Source organism: Mesoplodon densirostris, chromosome 17 (assembly GCF_025265405.1).
Source record: "Mesoplodon densirostris isolate mMesDen1 chromosome 17, mMesDen1 primary haplotype, whole genome shotgun sequence".
NCBI classification, from domain to species: Eukaryota; Metazoa; Chordata; class Mammalia; order Artiodactyla; family Ziphiidae; genus Mesoplodon; species Mesoplodon densirostris.
The window spans coordinates 21,776,211-21,794,496 of record NC_082677.1 but is presented as its reverse complement, the minus strand read 5'-3'; the positions used below and the strand labels follow the sequence as shown (position 1 = coordinate 21,794,496).

At 39.2% G+C, this 18,286-nt stretch overlaps 1 protein-coding gene across 1 annotated transcript in view; it reads left to right on the top strand.

Moving 5' to 3' along the window:
* The window catches only part of GTF2F2 (general transcription factor IIF subunit 2), a 143,241-nt gene that overhangs the window by 20,874 nt on the left and 104,081 nt on the right, over positions 1–18,286 (top strand). Inside the window, exons 3-4 of the mRNA XM_060080141.1 lie at positions 2,057–2,075; positions 3,323–3,467. Coding sequence (XP_059936124.1) covers positions 2,057–2,075; positions 3,323–3,467 — 164 coding nt within the window. The remainder of the gene's footprint in view (positions 1–2,056; positions 2,076–3,322; positions 3,468–18,286) is intronic.

Below are 18,286 nucleotides of genomic sequence, written 5' to 3'. Positions count from 1 at the left end.
TTCATTAGACTGGGACCTTCTTGAGGATAAAGACCTATACTCATACTATGCGATGCACTTGTCACAGTGCCTAGTGGATGTATCGCAGACACTTAATGACAGTGAATGACTGAACCACTGAAGGAAGACAGGTTGGAACTCAGCCGGGGTGTTATGGAGAAATAGTAGTTTTCTAACTGGTCTTCATATCCATTCTATGTATATTTTCTGATGTCAGTTTCTTGGAACATGTCTTTGTACTTGTTATACTTTTGTTCAAACAATGCTTGTAGCTCTCCATTGCCTAAAGAGTGAAGTCCATGCTCTGTGCTGTGATATTCAAGATCTTATACGGTCTGGCCCCATTTCTCCTTTACAGTTCATCTCCTACCATTCTTTATTTTGTACTTTCCCTCCCAGCCAAATCTGATCACATTTTCCTGGCTTTGCTTTACTTTTCTTTTTTTGGCCCTGTCACACAGCATGCAGGATCTTAGTTCCCCCGACCTGGGATCAAACCTGTGCCCCCTGCAGTGGAAGTGCAGAGTCTTAACCACTTGACCGCCAGGAAAGTCCCACTTAGCTATTTACCTTTTTTTTTTTTAAACATCTTTATTGGAGTATAATTGCTTTACAATGGTGTGTTAGTTTCTGCGTTATAACAAAGTGAATCAGTTATACATATACATATGTTCCCATATCTCTTCCCTCTTGCGTCTCCCTCCCTCCCACCCTCCCTATCCCACCCCTCTAGGTGGTCACAAAGCACAGAGCTGATCTCCCTGTGCCATGCGGCTGCTTCCCACTAGCTATCTATTTTACGTTTGATACTATAGCTCAAAAGCTGCCTCTTGTTGAGCCAATCCTTAACTCTTAAAATGGAAGAAGTGGTGTCCTCCTACCTAATCCTAGCACATTGTGGCTCTCTTAACTAAAATTAAAATTTATCTCACTTTATAGTTATGGATTTAGCTTTTATATCTTCTGCTGGCTGGGGATAGGGGCCTTCCACTCAGTACTTTGCAGGTATTTAATACATGTTTTTTTTTAAATTAGGCTATTATTAGGGTGTACATTGATCCCATATTTATAAAAAAAAGGAAAAGAACAAAATTTAAAAATGTAATTCAAATAAATAAAAAATCGTATGGAAGGATATTTACTGTAGATAACAGATGTTAACAGTAGAATCTTGGCTAATTTAAAACTTTTGGCTTGTCTGTAATAAAATTATTTCTACATGGGCATATATTATTTTTATAGCAGAGAAAATTGCTTGTAATTTAAAAATTTTTCATCTTTAAGATTTTGTTAGGTAAGTGAAACTTCTTCAGCTAGACAAAATAAATAGTAAAATTTGTTGAAGTTCTATATATCTGGTATTAAATATGCCATTCACATGCTGCTGGATACTAAAAATACTCAGAGGGCTACCCTGGTGGCACAGTGGTTAAGAATCCGCCTGCGAATGCAGGGGACACGGGTTCGAGCCCTGGTCCGGGAAGATCCCACATGCTGTGGAGCAGCTAAGCCCGTGCGCCGCAACTCCTGAGCCTGTGCTCTAGAGCCCACGAGCCACAACTACTGAGCTCATCTGCCACAACTACTGAAGCCTGCGCGCCTAGAGCCATGCTCCGCAACAAGAGAAGCCACCGCAATGAGAAGCCCGCACACTGCAACGAAGAGTAGCCCCCGCTTGCCGCAACTAGAGAAAGCCCGTGCACAGCAACGAAGACCCAAAGCAGCTAAAAATAATAAATTAAAATACTCAGAAATTAAAATAAGAATTGTAATAAGGTCGTTATTTGGATAAAATATTATTAGGTCAGGTTGTAATAGTGTTAAGAGACACAAACTCATAATATCTAAAATACTCATGTGGGATTAATGTGTATTTGTTTTTCCTATAGGATTACAAATAGAATAGTTTAGGAGAGCCAAGGATAAATATTAGTTAATCTCTGTAAATGTAATATTTTTATGTAAATATGTAGTATTATTTCTTTTAGTTCTTAGCTTACATTTGAAAAAAATATGAAATTAAATAATTGAATTTTTTTTCTTTCCTCTCTTTCAGAAATCAAGGAAGGACCGAGGTAAGATTATTTCTATGGAAATTTTATTTAAAACATTAGATTATTTTACTATGCATTAGTAATAGTAAAGAGAGGGTAGTGTTTACATTCTGGAAAACTCCACATCAAACTGGTGGCTGGTCAGGAACACATACTAGTATAAATGCCACTCTTGTGTGAATGAATAGGCTCCTTTTTAGTTGTTCATGCTTAGCATTTTTCTACTTTGACCTAAATATCCCCTCTCTTGGTACTATGAAAATTAGTATTGTTTCAGTAATACTTTAAACATTATTTCAGTGTGGCAAATGCATTTGATTTGGATTTTTGAAGGCTTTAGATTTTGACCCATTAAGTCCAGGACATAATTTGCAGTACCTGTCGCATAGTAGAGAGATATTTAAATAATACTTCATAATCTTTCTACGTGGTTAAGAGATCAGTTTGTTAAGTTTATAAATCCCTTTAATGTAAAATTTGGGCAGATATGGTAAAAATCATTTTGAAAGAACACCTACTGTGTCTTTTTATTCTAAACCTCAATATTGAGTTATCCTTATGAATATTTAGTTGTATTGAAATATTCAAAAGTAAAACAGCACCATGTACTCATACAGTTACTGGATCTAAAAAGAAAGACATCTCCTGCTTAGGGGAGTGTTTAAGCTTCCTGAGTAAATAGCTCACTTCCCCCTGCTTCAAGTACAGTCGCTTTCTTAATACTTTTAAAATGTTCAGTCATTCAGCAAATACTGTTTTCCTTCTGTGTGCCAGGCATTTTGCTAGGAGATGGATGGATGAATGGATGAATGGACGGATAGATCTGTCTGTCTATCTATCTGTCTGTCTGTCTATCTGTCTATCTATCTGTCAATCTATCCCTCCATCCATCCACCTAATACTTATCTAATTTATCTAGGGGTATAAATATAACAAGACATGGTTTCTTCCTTGACCTCAGACACCTTAGGGAAAAAAATTTAGTTCTATTTTATAAATAGAAGTTTTTCAGCCATAGACCAGAGAAAACATTTGAAAGCTGTCTGTATAATGGTAGATTAGCCCCATTATTCTGACAAATGGGGATAGATTCTCTTATTAGGACTAATTATTAAAGATTTTTTGATAAAGTTTTTAAAAAATGCTTAATAAAATGACTGGAAAAGATTCACATTAAAAAAAGTATTTGATTTATAGTTAGAATTTCTGTACGGGTACTTTGAATACAAAAGTCTATTGTAATAAACTCTGGTTAATGTGTCTACTAGGTGTCATTTACTTTGAATGAGGATCTTGCAAATATTCATGATATTGGCGGAAAACCAGCTTCAGTCAGTGCTCCTAGAGAACATCCATTTGTCTTGCAAAGTGTTGGAGGACAGACATTAACGGTGTTTACTGAGAGCTCGTCAGGTGAGTGGGAATAGAATTATTTAAATGCAATTCCCGTACATGTTGTGTAGATTTTCTCTCTCAGCGCGTACTCTAAGGTCATCACCAGGGCTGCTCCACCTATTGTGCTTTCTACCTCTTATTCATATCATACTACTTCTCTGCTCTAAATGCTTTCCTGTGATTGGTGAAATTTTGGCTGTTCCTGGACAGGTTTAATTTGCATTTGGGGCATGAAGAAATAGCACAAAGCAGATGGAAGAATGTGGTGCATCAAGCTGTCTTCTAGGATGTTGAGGAAACAGTGTTATGAGTTTTGCCAAGATCAGGTCATCCTTGCCTGTTTTGGTAAATTAATATTCAGTAACTATAAGTTGTGTCTTAAAAGATACTGCTTAATATTAGGGAATATTTAGTCAAAATAGAGGGAATATTTTGGCTCTTGTATGCTTTCTATACTTTTTAATGCATAGGGATTAATTTCTTTTAATTGGTATCAACTTCTAAGAAACTGTGTATAGTTTTTAATTTTGTGTGTTTGCTCTCAGATGTTTTAACAGTTCAATAAATCAGAGCAGGTGTTTCAGTTTGTGAATTAAATATAAAGGGATGGGCTTCCCTGGTGGCGCAGTGGTTGAGAGTCCACCTGCTGATGCAGGGGACACGGGTTCGTGCCCCCATCCGGGAAGATCCCACATGCCGCGGAGCGGCTGGGCCCGTGAGCCATGGCCGCTGAGCCTGCACGTCCGGAGCCTGTGCTCCGCAACTATGGGAGAGGCCACAACAGTGAGAGGCCCGCGTACTGCAAAAAAATAAATAAATAAAAAATTAAAAAAAATATATATATATATATAAAGGGAACTTTTTTTGTGGCATATGTCAGAGTATATGTTTATTTTCATTGTTTCTTGGTTTTTAAGCTTCACTGGATTTAGCATATTACTGGTAAAGCAGCAGGCCACCTCACTTTAACAGAACTAATTTCTCTTACCTGATTCAGAAAGTTTATTGGTTGTTTAAAAGAAAAACATCCATGGTTTTGTTGTATTTTCATTAAACATTACAAAGAAAGCTGTAAGATTGAGGACACAGGGAGGGGGAAGGGTAAGCTGGGATGAAGTGAGAGAGTGGCATGGACTTATATATACTACCAAATGTAAAATAGCTAGCTAGTGGGAAGCAGCCGCATAGCACAGGGAGATCAGCTGGGTGCTTTGTGACCACCTAGAGGGGTAGGATAGGGCGGGTGGGAGGGAGACGCAAGAGGGAAGAGATACGGGAACATATGTATATGTATAACTGATTCACTTTGTTATAAAGCAGAAACTAACACACCATTGGAAAGCAATTGTACTCCGATAAGATGTTAAAAAAAAAAAGAAAGCTGTAAGAAATTACAATATGTTAAGAACATTATTGTTTAAATAGAATATATAGTCGATCCTTGAAAAATGGGAAGGTTAAGGGCAGCAACCCTCACAGAGTTGAAAATGCACATGTAATTCACAGTGGGCTCTCTGTATCCAAGGTTCCTCCATATCTGTCGTTCTGTGTGCTCAAATTTAGCAACTGTAGGTTGTGTAGCACTGTAGTATTTACCACTGAGAAAAATCCACATATAAGTAGACCTGTGCAGTTCAAACCCATGTTGTTCAGGCGTCACCTGTACTCAGATAACATTTTTGTGGTGTTTTGGATTGCCAATAGCTGCATAAATTGATGTCAAAAAAATTGGTCTTTTTTTTTTCCCCTGGGACGTAGAATTTAAAAAATGGTAAGGTAAAAGATTTGTATCATTACATTCTTCTGTTACCATAATAATTTGTAGTGTAGTATTATGGGAAGTAGAAAATGTTAAACATATGCATTTTCTCCTGGAGAAGATTCAACCATTCAACAAATATCTATTGTATGCTACATTGTGCAGGGCATAGCATAGGCACATCCAAGGAATCTGAATTAGTCTTGCAACTGATGAGATTTTATAAGACCTATTGAACCTGTGAGGTTTTCTCTACTTTTGTGGTTGTCCCTGGAGTAGAAGAAGTGTTGGCACCAAGATGATAAAAAGGAAGCAGTCTGGAAAAAAGCTTGAGGTAGGGAAACTTGAACTTCCTTGGTAGAAAAAGGTACCCTGTTTCAGATTTTTTACCTCTTATCAAGTTGTTAATTTTTCCAAAGCATGATTCATTGCTGGTACGTATGCAGAAGACAGTGGTTTAGAAGGCTAAGGTTTGTTATCCTCAAAATTAATCTTTCATTTTTAATCTCGTAAATCCTTTAGTTAGCGTTGTGATCTTTTTGAACATTTTGTATTCACATTTCTGGTTACAGTGTACTCCAAAGTGAACATGGTATTATAAGGATTATCTTGCCAGGAATATGGAAAAAGATGAAGATTGTCATCCTTCTTCTGGAGTTTGTACAATATGTTCTTGCTTTGTAGAACTGTGATAATACAAGTGCAGGTCTAAGTTGCTGTTAGATGGTGCACACTATAAGGGAGGTCTTTGCTGCCTAATCTCAGTCATTTCTGTTTCATGTCATTGTTCCTTAACTCTCTTTGCACCTTTTTATGCCTTAATTTCCTTATTTATGAAATAGAGATAATAGTTATTTACATTAGTGCATAAATATGAATATATTTAAAACACTTTGAATAATACTTGGTATATAGTACATGCTCAGTAACTATTAGCTGTTATTACTATTATTAATATTAGATTTTACTTTTAAACACTTTAGGTTTCAAATATATTTTAAGGTGTGTGCATGCATTTTACCTATATCTGAGTGTATATCACTTGATAAAATTTAACCAGAAGAGATTTTTATGCTCAGTGTTTTTAATTGCCTGGAGGACCAAGAGAAAAGCTCTAGAATTGTTAACAGTTCATTTCCTTTTCTGAGCCTGGCGTCATTTGCTATTTCTACTCATTAAGGTATCAGTTCTACAGCTGGGTTCCTTGGCTCTCTAGGAAGTCATAAATAGACAACAGGGGCTCTGTGACTGCTGTGACATGTTTAAAATGCTAGCTAAATGTGTATATCTGCATGTTTTTCTGCAGGACAGGACCCTAGCTTTCATTGGGGTCTCAGGGGGATCTGGGACCCAAAAAAGCTAAAGAGCCACCACTCAGTATTAGCTTGGTTTGTCATGAACCTGCCAAAGTGTTAAGTAACTGAGTCATTTTACAATGAGCAAGCCATTTATTTTACATTGAAATATACATGGAGGCACACATTATCCTGAATATTTTTCCATTATTCTCTCAAGCATAGAACTGTACCTTCTTATTAAAAAAAATTGCTTTTCTGGGCTCTTTATTTCTTTTTACTAGTGCCCAGGTCTATAAAACAGAATTTTATAAGAAAAGATTAGACCTTCACTTAAGTTCAGTGTGTTGAGTTTAATTTCAATAGCTTTATTTTCTCAGTTAACATACTTTTGTTGGTTTTTGAGAGACCTCTTTTGAGCCAGTTTTTCTAATGGTTGAATTCTACATATTTGAGTGTCTTTGGGGTGATGGGGTTAGAGGGGCCTGATGATATGTTTTACAATGCTTTCTCCTTAATTAAAACAATCTGCATTTTATGAGCATTTGATGAACACAATTCATTTGTTTCTAGTTGAGCATTCCTATCTCAGAGACTGGGTTTCATCTTTAAGGGCCATTTGGATTAGCCCTTCTTCCACCTCCAGATTTCTCCGTGAAATTCCAGATAATCTATTTTCTCTATTAAATATTTCCATGGGGATCTCTATTAGCTTATCTCTCTACCCTCATCTACATGGAAAAGCCTCATGTGTTTGGCCTTTTTTTTTTCCCCCCCTTGGGTCTTCAGTTTAGTATTTTTTATTTCCTATTTTCTGGAACCAGATAACTTCTGTTTCTTTTGTCCTTTGTACCATTACCTTTGCTCAAACTTATGCTTTCATTTTACAATTGCCAATTCTAGACTAAAAGTTGTTCAACAGATATTTTTGATGCTAGGCTCTATGCTGGAATAAGACTCGACTCCTGTCCAGTTGGGCAACTGATATGTGAAAAAATAATTGCTGCAGAAAGTGCTCTGTTAGAGTTATGTACAAAAAAGAGTATGTACTTTGCCTGAAGGAACTGGGAGAAGCTTCAAAAGTGGAGAAAATATTTGAGCTGGACCTCAAATATATGAATAAATGCACATCAATAGGAGGGAAGAAAGTGAAGATAAAATTTATTTCTCTCACCTTCAAGTATCCTGTTCTTCACTTAGCTTTCTGCTACCTGTCATACTCTGTCATCATCTAAAATCCGTTCAATGGTCCTGGTTAGATCAAAGCAAAAAAGCTCAGTTGTGGATTTCATAGTCTAGTTAAGAGATGAAAATCTTTGTACTGGTACAGTGGCAGTGGAAAAGAGGGCTCCTGTTCTAGAGATATTAGAGGAAATTTGACAGCTTTTGGTGATGAATTGACTGGGCAAGGACTGGAAGAGTGAGAAGTCTAGGATGGTTTCCAAGCTTCTTTGACTTGAGAATCTGGTTGAATGGTGAGACCATTATTGAGTTAGAAAGTATTGGAAGAAATGGGCAGGCTTAGAGCTGATAGAGACAAGGTGACTTTTTTGCTCTAAGTTTTCATTATCTTTTTTAAAAAAATTATTTATTTATTTTTGGCTGCATTGGGTCTTCGTTGCTGCATGTGGGCTTTCTCTAGTTGCGGTGAGCAGGGGCTACTCTTCGTTGCGGTGTGCGGGTTTCTCATTGCGGTGGCTCTTGTTGTTGTGGAGCATGGGCTCTAGGCGCACGGGCTTCAGTAGTTGTGGCTTTCAGGCTCAGTAGTTGTGGCTCATGGGCTCTAGAGCACAGGCTCAGTAGTTGTGGTACACGGGCTTCGTTGCTCCGCGGCATGTGGGATCTTCCTGGACCAGGGCTCGAACCCGTGTTCCCTGCATTGGCAGGCGGATTCTTAACCACTGCACCACCAGAGAAGCCCCAGTTTTCATTATCTTTGACCCCTTTTTAGCAGCTCGTTAATTCAAAAAGTTGGTATTTGTACCTAGTTTTTGCAAGCCCTCTTTTACTTAGGCCTGCGATACTTCAGTGAGCAAAATCTCAGCTTTCATGGTGCTTACATTTTAGTAAGAGGAGACAGCAACAAATAGTAAACATAATAAGTAAATTGTGTTGCAGCCTAGAAGGTGGTAAGTCCTCTGGGAAAAAAGCAGGAAGTGGGATCAGGAGTACTAGGTTGAGGGTGGGGCTTCAAACTTTAAATAGTGTGGTCAGAGGTGGGCTCATTGAGAAGGTGGGATTTGAACTAAATCTTGAAAGAGGCAAAGTGTAGCCTTGTGGAGTTAGTTATCCAGCTAGGAGTTTTCAAGGCAGAGGGAACACCTTTGCCCTAAGGTGGGAGCAAGCCTGGAATGTTCTAGGAGAAGCAAGGAAGTCAGTGTGGGCAGAATCGATGGGCAGGGGGAAGAGGCCATTAGGCTGGAGAGGAAGGGTGTTGGCAGTGGCAGATCATGAAGGGATTTGTGAACCATTATAAGGGTTTCGGATTTTACTGAGTGAAATGGGGAGCCACTGGGGGGTTTTGAGCAGTGCAGTGATATACTCTGACTTACACTTTGAAGGCCCTCTCTGGCCAGTTGAGAAGAGACCATGAGGACAAGGGTAGAAGCTAGAGGCTATTGCAGTAATCCGGGGAGAGGTGACAGAGACTTGGACCAGTGTGGCAGCAGACAAAGGTCTGGTTTCTCATCTGACGTTCCTCCCATCTTTAGTTGTCTTAACAGACAAGCCACTTGGATGTCTTATCACCTGAAACTCAGAAGTTACGAAATCAAATTGACTTCTGCATTCCTTTATTCTCTATGTATCCGTATTTCTGCCAGTGATAACACCTTTCGTCTGTTCTCTGGGCCATGATAGTCCTTAGCCTCCTCTGACTCTCACATTCAGTCAGTTGCCCACTTGGTCATTCCTACAGTAGACATCACACATACACATTTCTCGATACCACTTAATCCAAAATCCTCTGAAAACGTCACCCATCCTCTCGACCCTCTTCTAGTCTGATCTCCTGGAATCCCTTCTCTCTCGCAGTAGCCTTCCTGGCACTGCTCTCTCTCCTTTTCCCCTTGTTTTCCTCTGCCAGGGATTTGTTTGCCTTTTACAGTCATAGCCATTCTGCCCTTGATGGCTGTAGCCTTTGTTGATTCTTCCTTCATCTGGACTTGTATGGCAGTAACGTTTGTATTACTCATCTTGTCCTGGAATTAAACCTTATGGGCAGGGGACTGTGGCTCATGCTTATCTCCAGAGTGTCTCGTGAAGGACTGAGCACATGTTGAAAGAGTTTGTTTTCCTTTATTTTCTCCTAAGAATTACTAAGACTCTAAGGGTACTCTTCAGCATGTTTTTAAGTGAGATGGCTTGTTAGTGACAAAAGGATAGACTTTCTTCCTTCAAAGTTAAGTCTTTTTCTTAGGACACTTGAGGTTCAAAAGTGAATGTTAAATTCCTTTGTTCCCTACTTTATTTCTTGCTCATTATATTTTTATTTTGGCACAGATGATTCTTCTACTTTCTCTTTGCTAATCAGATTAGTTCAGTGCTGTCTGATGTGACACTTGGTTAACCACTGGACACATTATAATAATGCTTGGTGCATTTCCCCTGTTTGTTGGGAGTCAGTTGGTTTGAATTAAGCTTTATGTGTATCTGTGTGTGCTTTATAGCTTTCAAACTACAGCTGTCTTCTTTTTTGAATTTTTTTCTTATCGCTGCTTTTTTTTTTTTTTTTTTTGTGGTACGCGGGCCCCTCACTGTTGTGACCTCTCCCGTTGCGGAGCACAGGCTCCGGACGCGCAGGCTCAGCGGCCATGGCTCACGGGCCCAGCCGCTCCGCGGCATGTGGGATCCTCCCAGACCGGGGCACGAACCCGTGTCCCCCTGCATCGGCAGGCGGACTCTCAACCGCTGCGCCACCAGGGAAGCCCCGTCCAAGAGATTTTAAACCCTAATGCGTTTCCTGGGGATACCACACGTAAAGCAGACTTTAATAGACCCAAATATCCTGAGACTGGGGTTCAGGAAGATTTTAAATAGGAAATCAAGATGTAATTTTAGGACACACCAGTTTTTTTTATCGCTGTGTCACTGCCTCAGATCACTGCCTGTTTCTGCTCCTGTCCCCGTCAACTGCCCGTCACCGATCTGACTGACCACTGTCTTCCGCGCCTGCCTCTGCTCCCACCAGGATGACTGATCACGCTGCTGTTGCCTTCACTGGGCTTTTACCACCGTCTCCCCTCAGTCCCCCAGGGTAATCCTGTCTTTTTTCATCCCGGCCCTTCTCTTCACCTGGACTTCTCCAATTCCTCCATGAACTGTGGTTATGATTCCAATAAAGTTCTCTTAGAGACTGCCTCTGATCTTTTTTGGATTTCAGCATCTAGTTTTTCATTTATGCAGTTTCTCTGTATTCTCCAGCTTTTTGAAATAACTACTTCAAAACCGTAGAACTTTTCCATTAGAATATAATTTACTCAGGAAGACAGTTTTAAGGGGAAAATAATACATGGTGCCTCATTAGCTGAAAAAACTATCACTTGTTGGAAATGATTTCATCTCAAGACTATAAAAATTCATGAAAAGTAATTCAAATAAATTAACTGCATCACTGCTTCAACTGACATTCACTTTCCACAAAAGCCTTTACTTGCTGTGAAGTCTTGTCGGAAAAAAATGTTAAAAGATGTTAAGTGGGAGAAAGAAAAACTAATTGGAGCCTATGTGATAAGTTTACCAGACTGTGTGTCTCACAAAGATAACCACAGTCTCTTTCCGTTAAAAAAAGAATAGATAGATAGATAGATAGATAGATAGATAGATAGATAGATAGATAAAATGATGGAGCCATGACTCTGGTTGGTTTCTTTTTAACATGTTAGTCCTTAAGAAGTTTAATGTTTCTGATATTGCAATATTTCTAAACAATACTGGTTGTGTCCAATAAGACCTATGCTTGAAAGATAAAAAACAATCTGTATTAGGAAGGAAACAAAGTTACTCAAGATATGTAAGCAATTAGTATAGAAAATTCAGTTTTGAATCCATGAATTCAGAAAGCACAGCTACCAGTGTTTTCTATTTTGATCTGAGTGGTGGTTACATGAATGTGTTCACTTTGTGAAAAGTCATCAAAGCTGGAAACTTATGATTTGTATACTTTTATTAAATGTAGGTTATATTTCAGTGCAAATTTTATTAACAAAGAAAGCAAAGCACAAGGAGAAAACACATTTTTCTAAAAATCCAGCAACCACATCTTTTAGTTTGTTCAAAAATTTTTGATCTCAGGTATTAAATCACATCGTATTAGTTTGCTAGGGCTGCTGTAACAAAATATCACAGACTGAGTGGCTTACACAACAAGTTTATGTTGTCACGGTTCTGGAGGCTAGAAGTCCAAGATTAAGGTGCTGGCAGGTTTGATTTCTTCTGAGGCCTCTCTCCTTGGTGTGCAGATGGCCGCCCCCTTGCTGCCTCTTCACATGGTCATCCCTCTGTGAACATGCACCCCTGTTGTGTCTCTTCATGATCAAAGGACACCAGTTGTGTGGCATTAGGGCCCACCCTAACTGCAGAGTACAGTAACTGTAGAGCTACAGTTTACTATTTTTGTCTTGATTGGATTTCTCCAGAAGCTCACCCTGTGGGTTACGATATTATGACATTTGATTGGGAACCTGAGAATGACTCTGCAGCACAAGATTATGTCTGTCCCATAGTTTATGCATCATTGGAGAATAGTATATACTTCAACCAATAGAATCATATTGGCTGAATTTATAGAATTAGAAGGAGTGCTATTTAAATGGTAATCTTCTCACATTATTAGTGGAGAGGAAGACGCCTTATGAACCAGACCATTTCTGAACAGGAGTTGTGTGTGCGCGTGTGTGTGGGGTTGTGGTGGTATTGGGATATTGGTTGGAAGAGACCTTAGTTTACGAATAAAGGTATTGTAATTCCGACATTCAAGGATGGTGGCTTTGCTGCATAGTTAAAAGGAGAGTATAGGACTTGCCTGGTGGCACGGTGGTTAAGAGTCCGCCTGCCAATGCAGGGGGCACGGGTTCGAGCCCTGGTCCGGGAAGATCCCATGTGCCGCAGAGCAGCTGAGCCCGTGTGCCACAATTGCTGAGCCCATGTGCCATGGCTACTGAAGCCCATGTGCCAAGAGCCCGTGCTCTGCAACAGGAGAAGCAACCACAATGAGAGGCCCCCGCACCACAATGAAGAGTGGCCCCTGCTCGCCACAGCTAAAGAAAGCCCACGGGCAGCAACGAAGACCCAAAACAGCCAAAAATAAAAATTAATTAATTAATTAAAAATAAATAAAGTATACAATTCGATTAAAACAAAAAAGGAGAGTATATTGGGAGAATAAAAAGTCATAGACTGAAGGTAGAGTTTTACACAGAGACAGAAAGAAAGGTAGAGAGAGAGAAATTGTGTTTGTTCTGTTTTTGAAATTACTTTAATTAAACTTTTAATTTCAGATAGTTGTAGATTCACATGTTGTTGTAAAAACTAATACAGAGATCCTGTGTACTCTTTACGCGGTTTCCCCCAATGGTAATATATTGCCAAACTATAGTACCGTCCACTGACTTTGATATTGACATCCTTTGATCTTATTCAGATAGCTGTCCCCAGTCTTACTTGTACTTACTTGCGTGTGTCTAGTTCCATGCAGTTTTATCACATGTGTAGTTTTATGTAGCCACCGCCGTAATGAATATACAGAAAGTTCCATCCCCACAGAGATCCCTTGTGTTACTCTCTGTAACCATGCCACCTTCCTCCCACTCCCCAGCCCCGGCTTACCCCAGCCCCGTCGTCATCCCCTGGCAACAACAGATCTGTTCCCCATTTCTATAATTTTATCACTTAAAAAGTGTCATAAATGTTATGTAAATAAACGTTATATAAATGCTTTCTTCACTTGGCATAAATTTCCTGGAAATTCATCCGAGGTTTTGCATGTCTCAATAATTTATTCCTTTCTATCACTGAATATTCCATAGTATGGATGTATCATGGTTTATCTAGTCATTCTTTGAAGGATATCTGGGTTGTTTCCAGTCTTTTGCTATTACATATAAAGCTGCCATGAACACTGTGTATAGATTTTTGTGTGAACGTAAGTTTTTATTTAAGCCCGAGAAGGCATTTGCTGGGTCATATGGTAATGCATGTTAAATTCTGTGAGAAACTACCAAACTGTTTTTCAGAGTGGCTATTTTTAAAAATAACAATATGGATAATTTTAAAAATTTTTTTAAATTTATTTTTGGCTGCGTTGGGTCTTTGTTGCTGCGCGCGGGCTTTCTCTAGTTGCAGCGAGCGGGGGCTACTCTTCGTTGTGGTGCGCAGGCTTCTCATTGCGGTGGCTTCTCTTGTTGCAGAGCACAGGCTCTAGGCGCGTGGGCTTCAGTAGCTGCAGCACGCGGTCTTAGTAATTGCAGCATGCGGGCCCTAGAGCACACGGGCTTCAATAGTTGTGGTGCGTGGCCTCAGTAATTGTGGCACGCAGGCTTAGTTGTTCCGCTGCATGTGGGGTCTTTCCGGACCAGGGATTGACCGGTGTCCCCTGCATTGGCAGGCGGTTTCTTAACCCCTGAGCTGCCAGGGAAGTCCCAAAAAACATTTTTAAATGTGGACACTAACATACAGAAAAAATACATTAACATAAGCAGTTGAAATAGAACATGGATATCTTTCCTCTGTCATAGCTCATTCCTTCCTCCAAAGAGGTAGCCATTATCAATGACATTTATGTTAATCACTTTTTTCCCATCATTTAAGCCTTCCTCCCTCCGCAATATATTTCATGTTGCCTGTGTTTGAATGTTAAATAGAATCACAGAGTATGCACTATTTTTGGGCATGGCTTTTTCACTGAGCATTGTTTTCTAACACTAATCCATGTTATATACAGCATCCGTTTATTCATTTTCTTTGCTGTTTTCCACAGTGTGTATTTAACTCAGTTTATCCATTTTTACTGTTGCTGGATATTTGTGACTTATTAACAGTGCCGCTGTCACATGTTTATACTTGTGCCCTGGTACATGAAATTTTAAAGGTATGTTCCTACGTGTGGACTTTGGTCACAGAGTTTATGTTCACTTCTAGTTGATCATGCCAAACTGTTTTCCAAAAAGTTACACCAGTTTATAGTCCCATCAGCAGTGTATGTGAGTTCTTTTTGTTTCAATTCCTCTCCAATGGTATTGTCCTTTTTTTTTTTTTTAATGTTAACTGGTATCGTGATGTGTAGTGACTTGTCTTTGTGGTTTGATTTGACATTTCCCTGATTTCTAATGAAGTTGAACCCCTGTCATGTATTTATTGTCCATTTGGATTTTCTGTTTTGTGAAATGCTTGTTCAGATCTCTTGTCTTTTTTTTTTTTTTTTTTTTTTTTTGCGGTACATGGGCCTCTCACTGTTGTGGCCTCCCCTGTTGCGGAGCACAGGCTCTGGATGCACAGGCCCAGCGGCTATGGCTCACGGGCCCAGCTGCTGCGCGGCATGTGGGATCCTCCTGGACCGGGGCACGAACGCATGTCCCCTGCATCGGCAGGCGGACTCTCAACCACTGCACCACCAGGGAAGCCCTCTTGTCTATTTTTTATTGCATTGACTTTTTCTTTTTGAGTAGTAATTCTTTATATATTCTGGGTATAGCCCATAGTTACATGGGTTACAAATGTCTTTTATTTTGTGATTTGCCTTTTCACTTTCTTAAAGGTGTCTTTTGATAAACAGAAGTTATTGTCTTTAGTGCAGTCCAATTTATTAGTATTTTCTTTTATGGTTTGTGCTTTTTATGTCCCATTTAAGAAATCTTTCAGCTTCCAAGATCATAAAGGTATTCTCATATCATTTTCCAGAAGCTCTTTTGTTTTGTCTTTCACATTTAGATCTACAATCTACCTGGAATTGTTTTTTCTGTATGGTGTGAGATAGGGGTCAAATTTTATTTTTCCTCCTTATGGATGAATATCACATACTTTTAAAAACCATCTTTTTCTCACTGTTATGCAGTGCTATCTTTGCCTTAAGTATCTATTGAAGCACAGGTCTGTTTTTAGACTTCCTATCCGTTCTGTTAGTCAATTCACTTATTCTTGTGCAATACCACACTTTCTTTCCTATTCTAGCTTAATAATTCTTGATATCCAGGACAGCAAGCCCTCCCACCTTGTTCTTCTTCAGGAGTTTCTGGTTATTCTTGGCCCCTTTCCATTTCTATATAAATTAGAATCATCTTGAAGTTTTTCACATTTGACTGGATTTGGCTGGGGCGGGGGGTGTCTTGACCCTCTATAGCAGCTTAGGAAAAATTGACATCTTTTATTGACTCTTGCAATATATGTACATTTATGAAGTCTTCTTTAACTGTTCTCAGTAATGTTTATAGTTTTCTCTGTAGATTTCTTATATATTTTAATTATAATTCCTATATATTTGATATTTTTGACCCTGCTGTATAAAGTATCTTTAAAAAGATTATCCTCTTTGTTGCTGGCATATAGAAATAGAGTTGAATTTTAACATTGATCTTATATCCAACAACCTTTCCAAACTGCCTTTATACATTCTACTCATTTATCTATAGACTTTTAAAAAATTTTACAACTACATAATTATAAAATCTGTGAATATAATCACAGTTTTATGTCTTTCTTTCCAAATTTATACCTGTCATTTCTTTTTCTTGCTCTGATTTACTAGTTGGGGAAGTGATGAGGTCGCTTTCTGTTTAACATTTATCTTTGTTTGCTGTAACTTTTAGTTAGTTTGCTGTTTTTTGGTAGTTAGTCCTCATCGGATTAAGGAAATTCCCTTCTCTTCCTAGTTTGCTAAGCGTGTCAATGAATGGATGAATTTTATCAAATACCTTTTCTCTATCTATTGAGACGATTATAAGGTTTATCTTATTAATGTGTAAAATTATGTTGATTTTTTTTTTACTGGTAATCAAACGTCTATTCTTAGAATAAGCCCAACTCAGCTTTGATTTATAATAATTTTAAATATTGCTAGCTTCAGTTTGCTTATCTTTTGTTTAAGATTTTTACATTTATGTTCATGAGTAAAATTGGCCCATAATTTTCCTCTCTCCTAATGTTCTTGTTAGGTTTTGGTGTGTTGAGGTTATACTGTCTTCATGAAATGAATTGGGGAGGTGAACCCCTTTTTTGTTACCAAGAAGAACTTATGTGAGACTGGGTTTATTTCTAACTTAAATATTTAGCAGAATTCACTGATTAGTCTGAGTGGGCAGGTTTTAAATTATAGAACGTTAGGGGACTTTTCCACATCCTGTTTACTCTCACCCCGTGGGTATAGTCTTTTGGGATTTTAATTTTTTAATTTTTTTTTTTTTTGCTGTACGTGGGCCTCTCACTGTTGTGGCCTCTCCCATGGTGGAGCACAGGCTCCGGACGCGCAGGCTCAGCGGCCATGGCTCACGAGCCCAGCCGCTCCGCGGCATGTGGGATTCTCCCGGACCGGGGCACGAACCCGTGTCCCCTGCATCGGCAGGCGGATTCTCAACCACTGCGCCACCAGGGAAGCCCGGGATTTTAATTTTTAAAGTAAGGAACTTCTTTTAGGCGTTCCACCTTGTGCACGCTCTGGACTTTGATTTCTGTCCCCCCACACTTGCCTTGGATGTCTGTCTAAACAAAGGGTCTCATGTTCTTCGGATTGGCCCATGACCTCAGGGAGTCTTGTTTTCCCTATCTTTGGAGCTTGGTGATTACTTATTATCTTGTAGTCTTTTTAGTACTTTCAAAATTTTATTCAGCTTTTACAGTTGTTTTTGGTGTGAGATTTGATCTAAATAACTTAGCTCACCATTATAGGGAATAGGAAGAACTCTAGTTAATTTACTTGAATTAACAAAAGAAAGATAACAGAAAGAATTGCTGAATGTCAGATAAATGCTTCTTTTCCACAAAAACTATGAGTTCCCAAGAGCTCCTTCTAAAGTTGGGGGTTGGAGGTGTGGATGTGAGGGGAGAGAAATTAAGGGATTGGAGTTATTACGTTGTTTATTTTTTTAACCCCACGTTTCATTTTTTGACAATCTGTTGATTCTCTGTTATGAAAAATTAGGAAATTATTTTCCTCAAAACACAATTTCTCAAATTTCATTGGTTGTATTTTCACTTTATTAACATTCTGTTCTGTAGCTAATTCTCCTATTATTTAACCTTAGTATTAATTGTATAAATAGATTTGTACTTTTCGTTTAGTCTGGTTGCAGAGCATGGGCTCTAGGTGCGCGGTCTTCAGTAGTCATGGCTTGTGGGCTCTAGAGCGCAGGCTCAGTAGTTGTGGCGCACGGGTTTAGTTGCTGCTTCGCGGCACGTGGGATCTTCCCAGACCAGGGCTCGAACCCGTGTCCCCTGCAATGGCAGGCAGATTCTTTTTTTATTATTATTATTTTTTACTTACTTTATTTTATTTATTTTAGATTTGGCTGTGTTGGGTCTTTGTTGTGGTGCGGGGGCTTCTCATTGCGGTGGCTTCTCTTGTTGCGGAGCACAGGCTCTAGGCGTGTGGGCTTCAGTAGTTGTGGCATGCGGGCTCAGTAGTTGTGGCTCTCGGGCTCCAGAGTACAGGCTCAGTAGCTGTGGCGCACGGGATTAGTTGCTCCGCAGCATGTGGGATCTTCCCGGACCAGGGATCGAACCTGTGTCCCCTGCATTGGCAGGCAGATTCTTAACCACTGCGCCACCAGGGAAGTCCCAATTCATAGTAGTTTTAA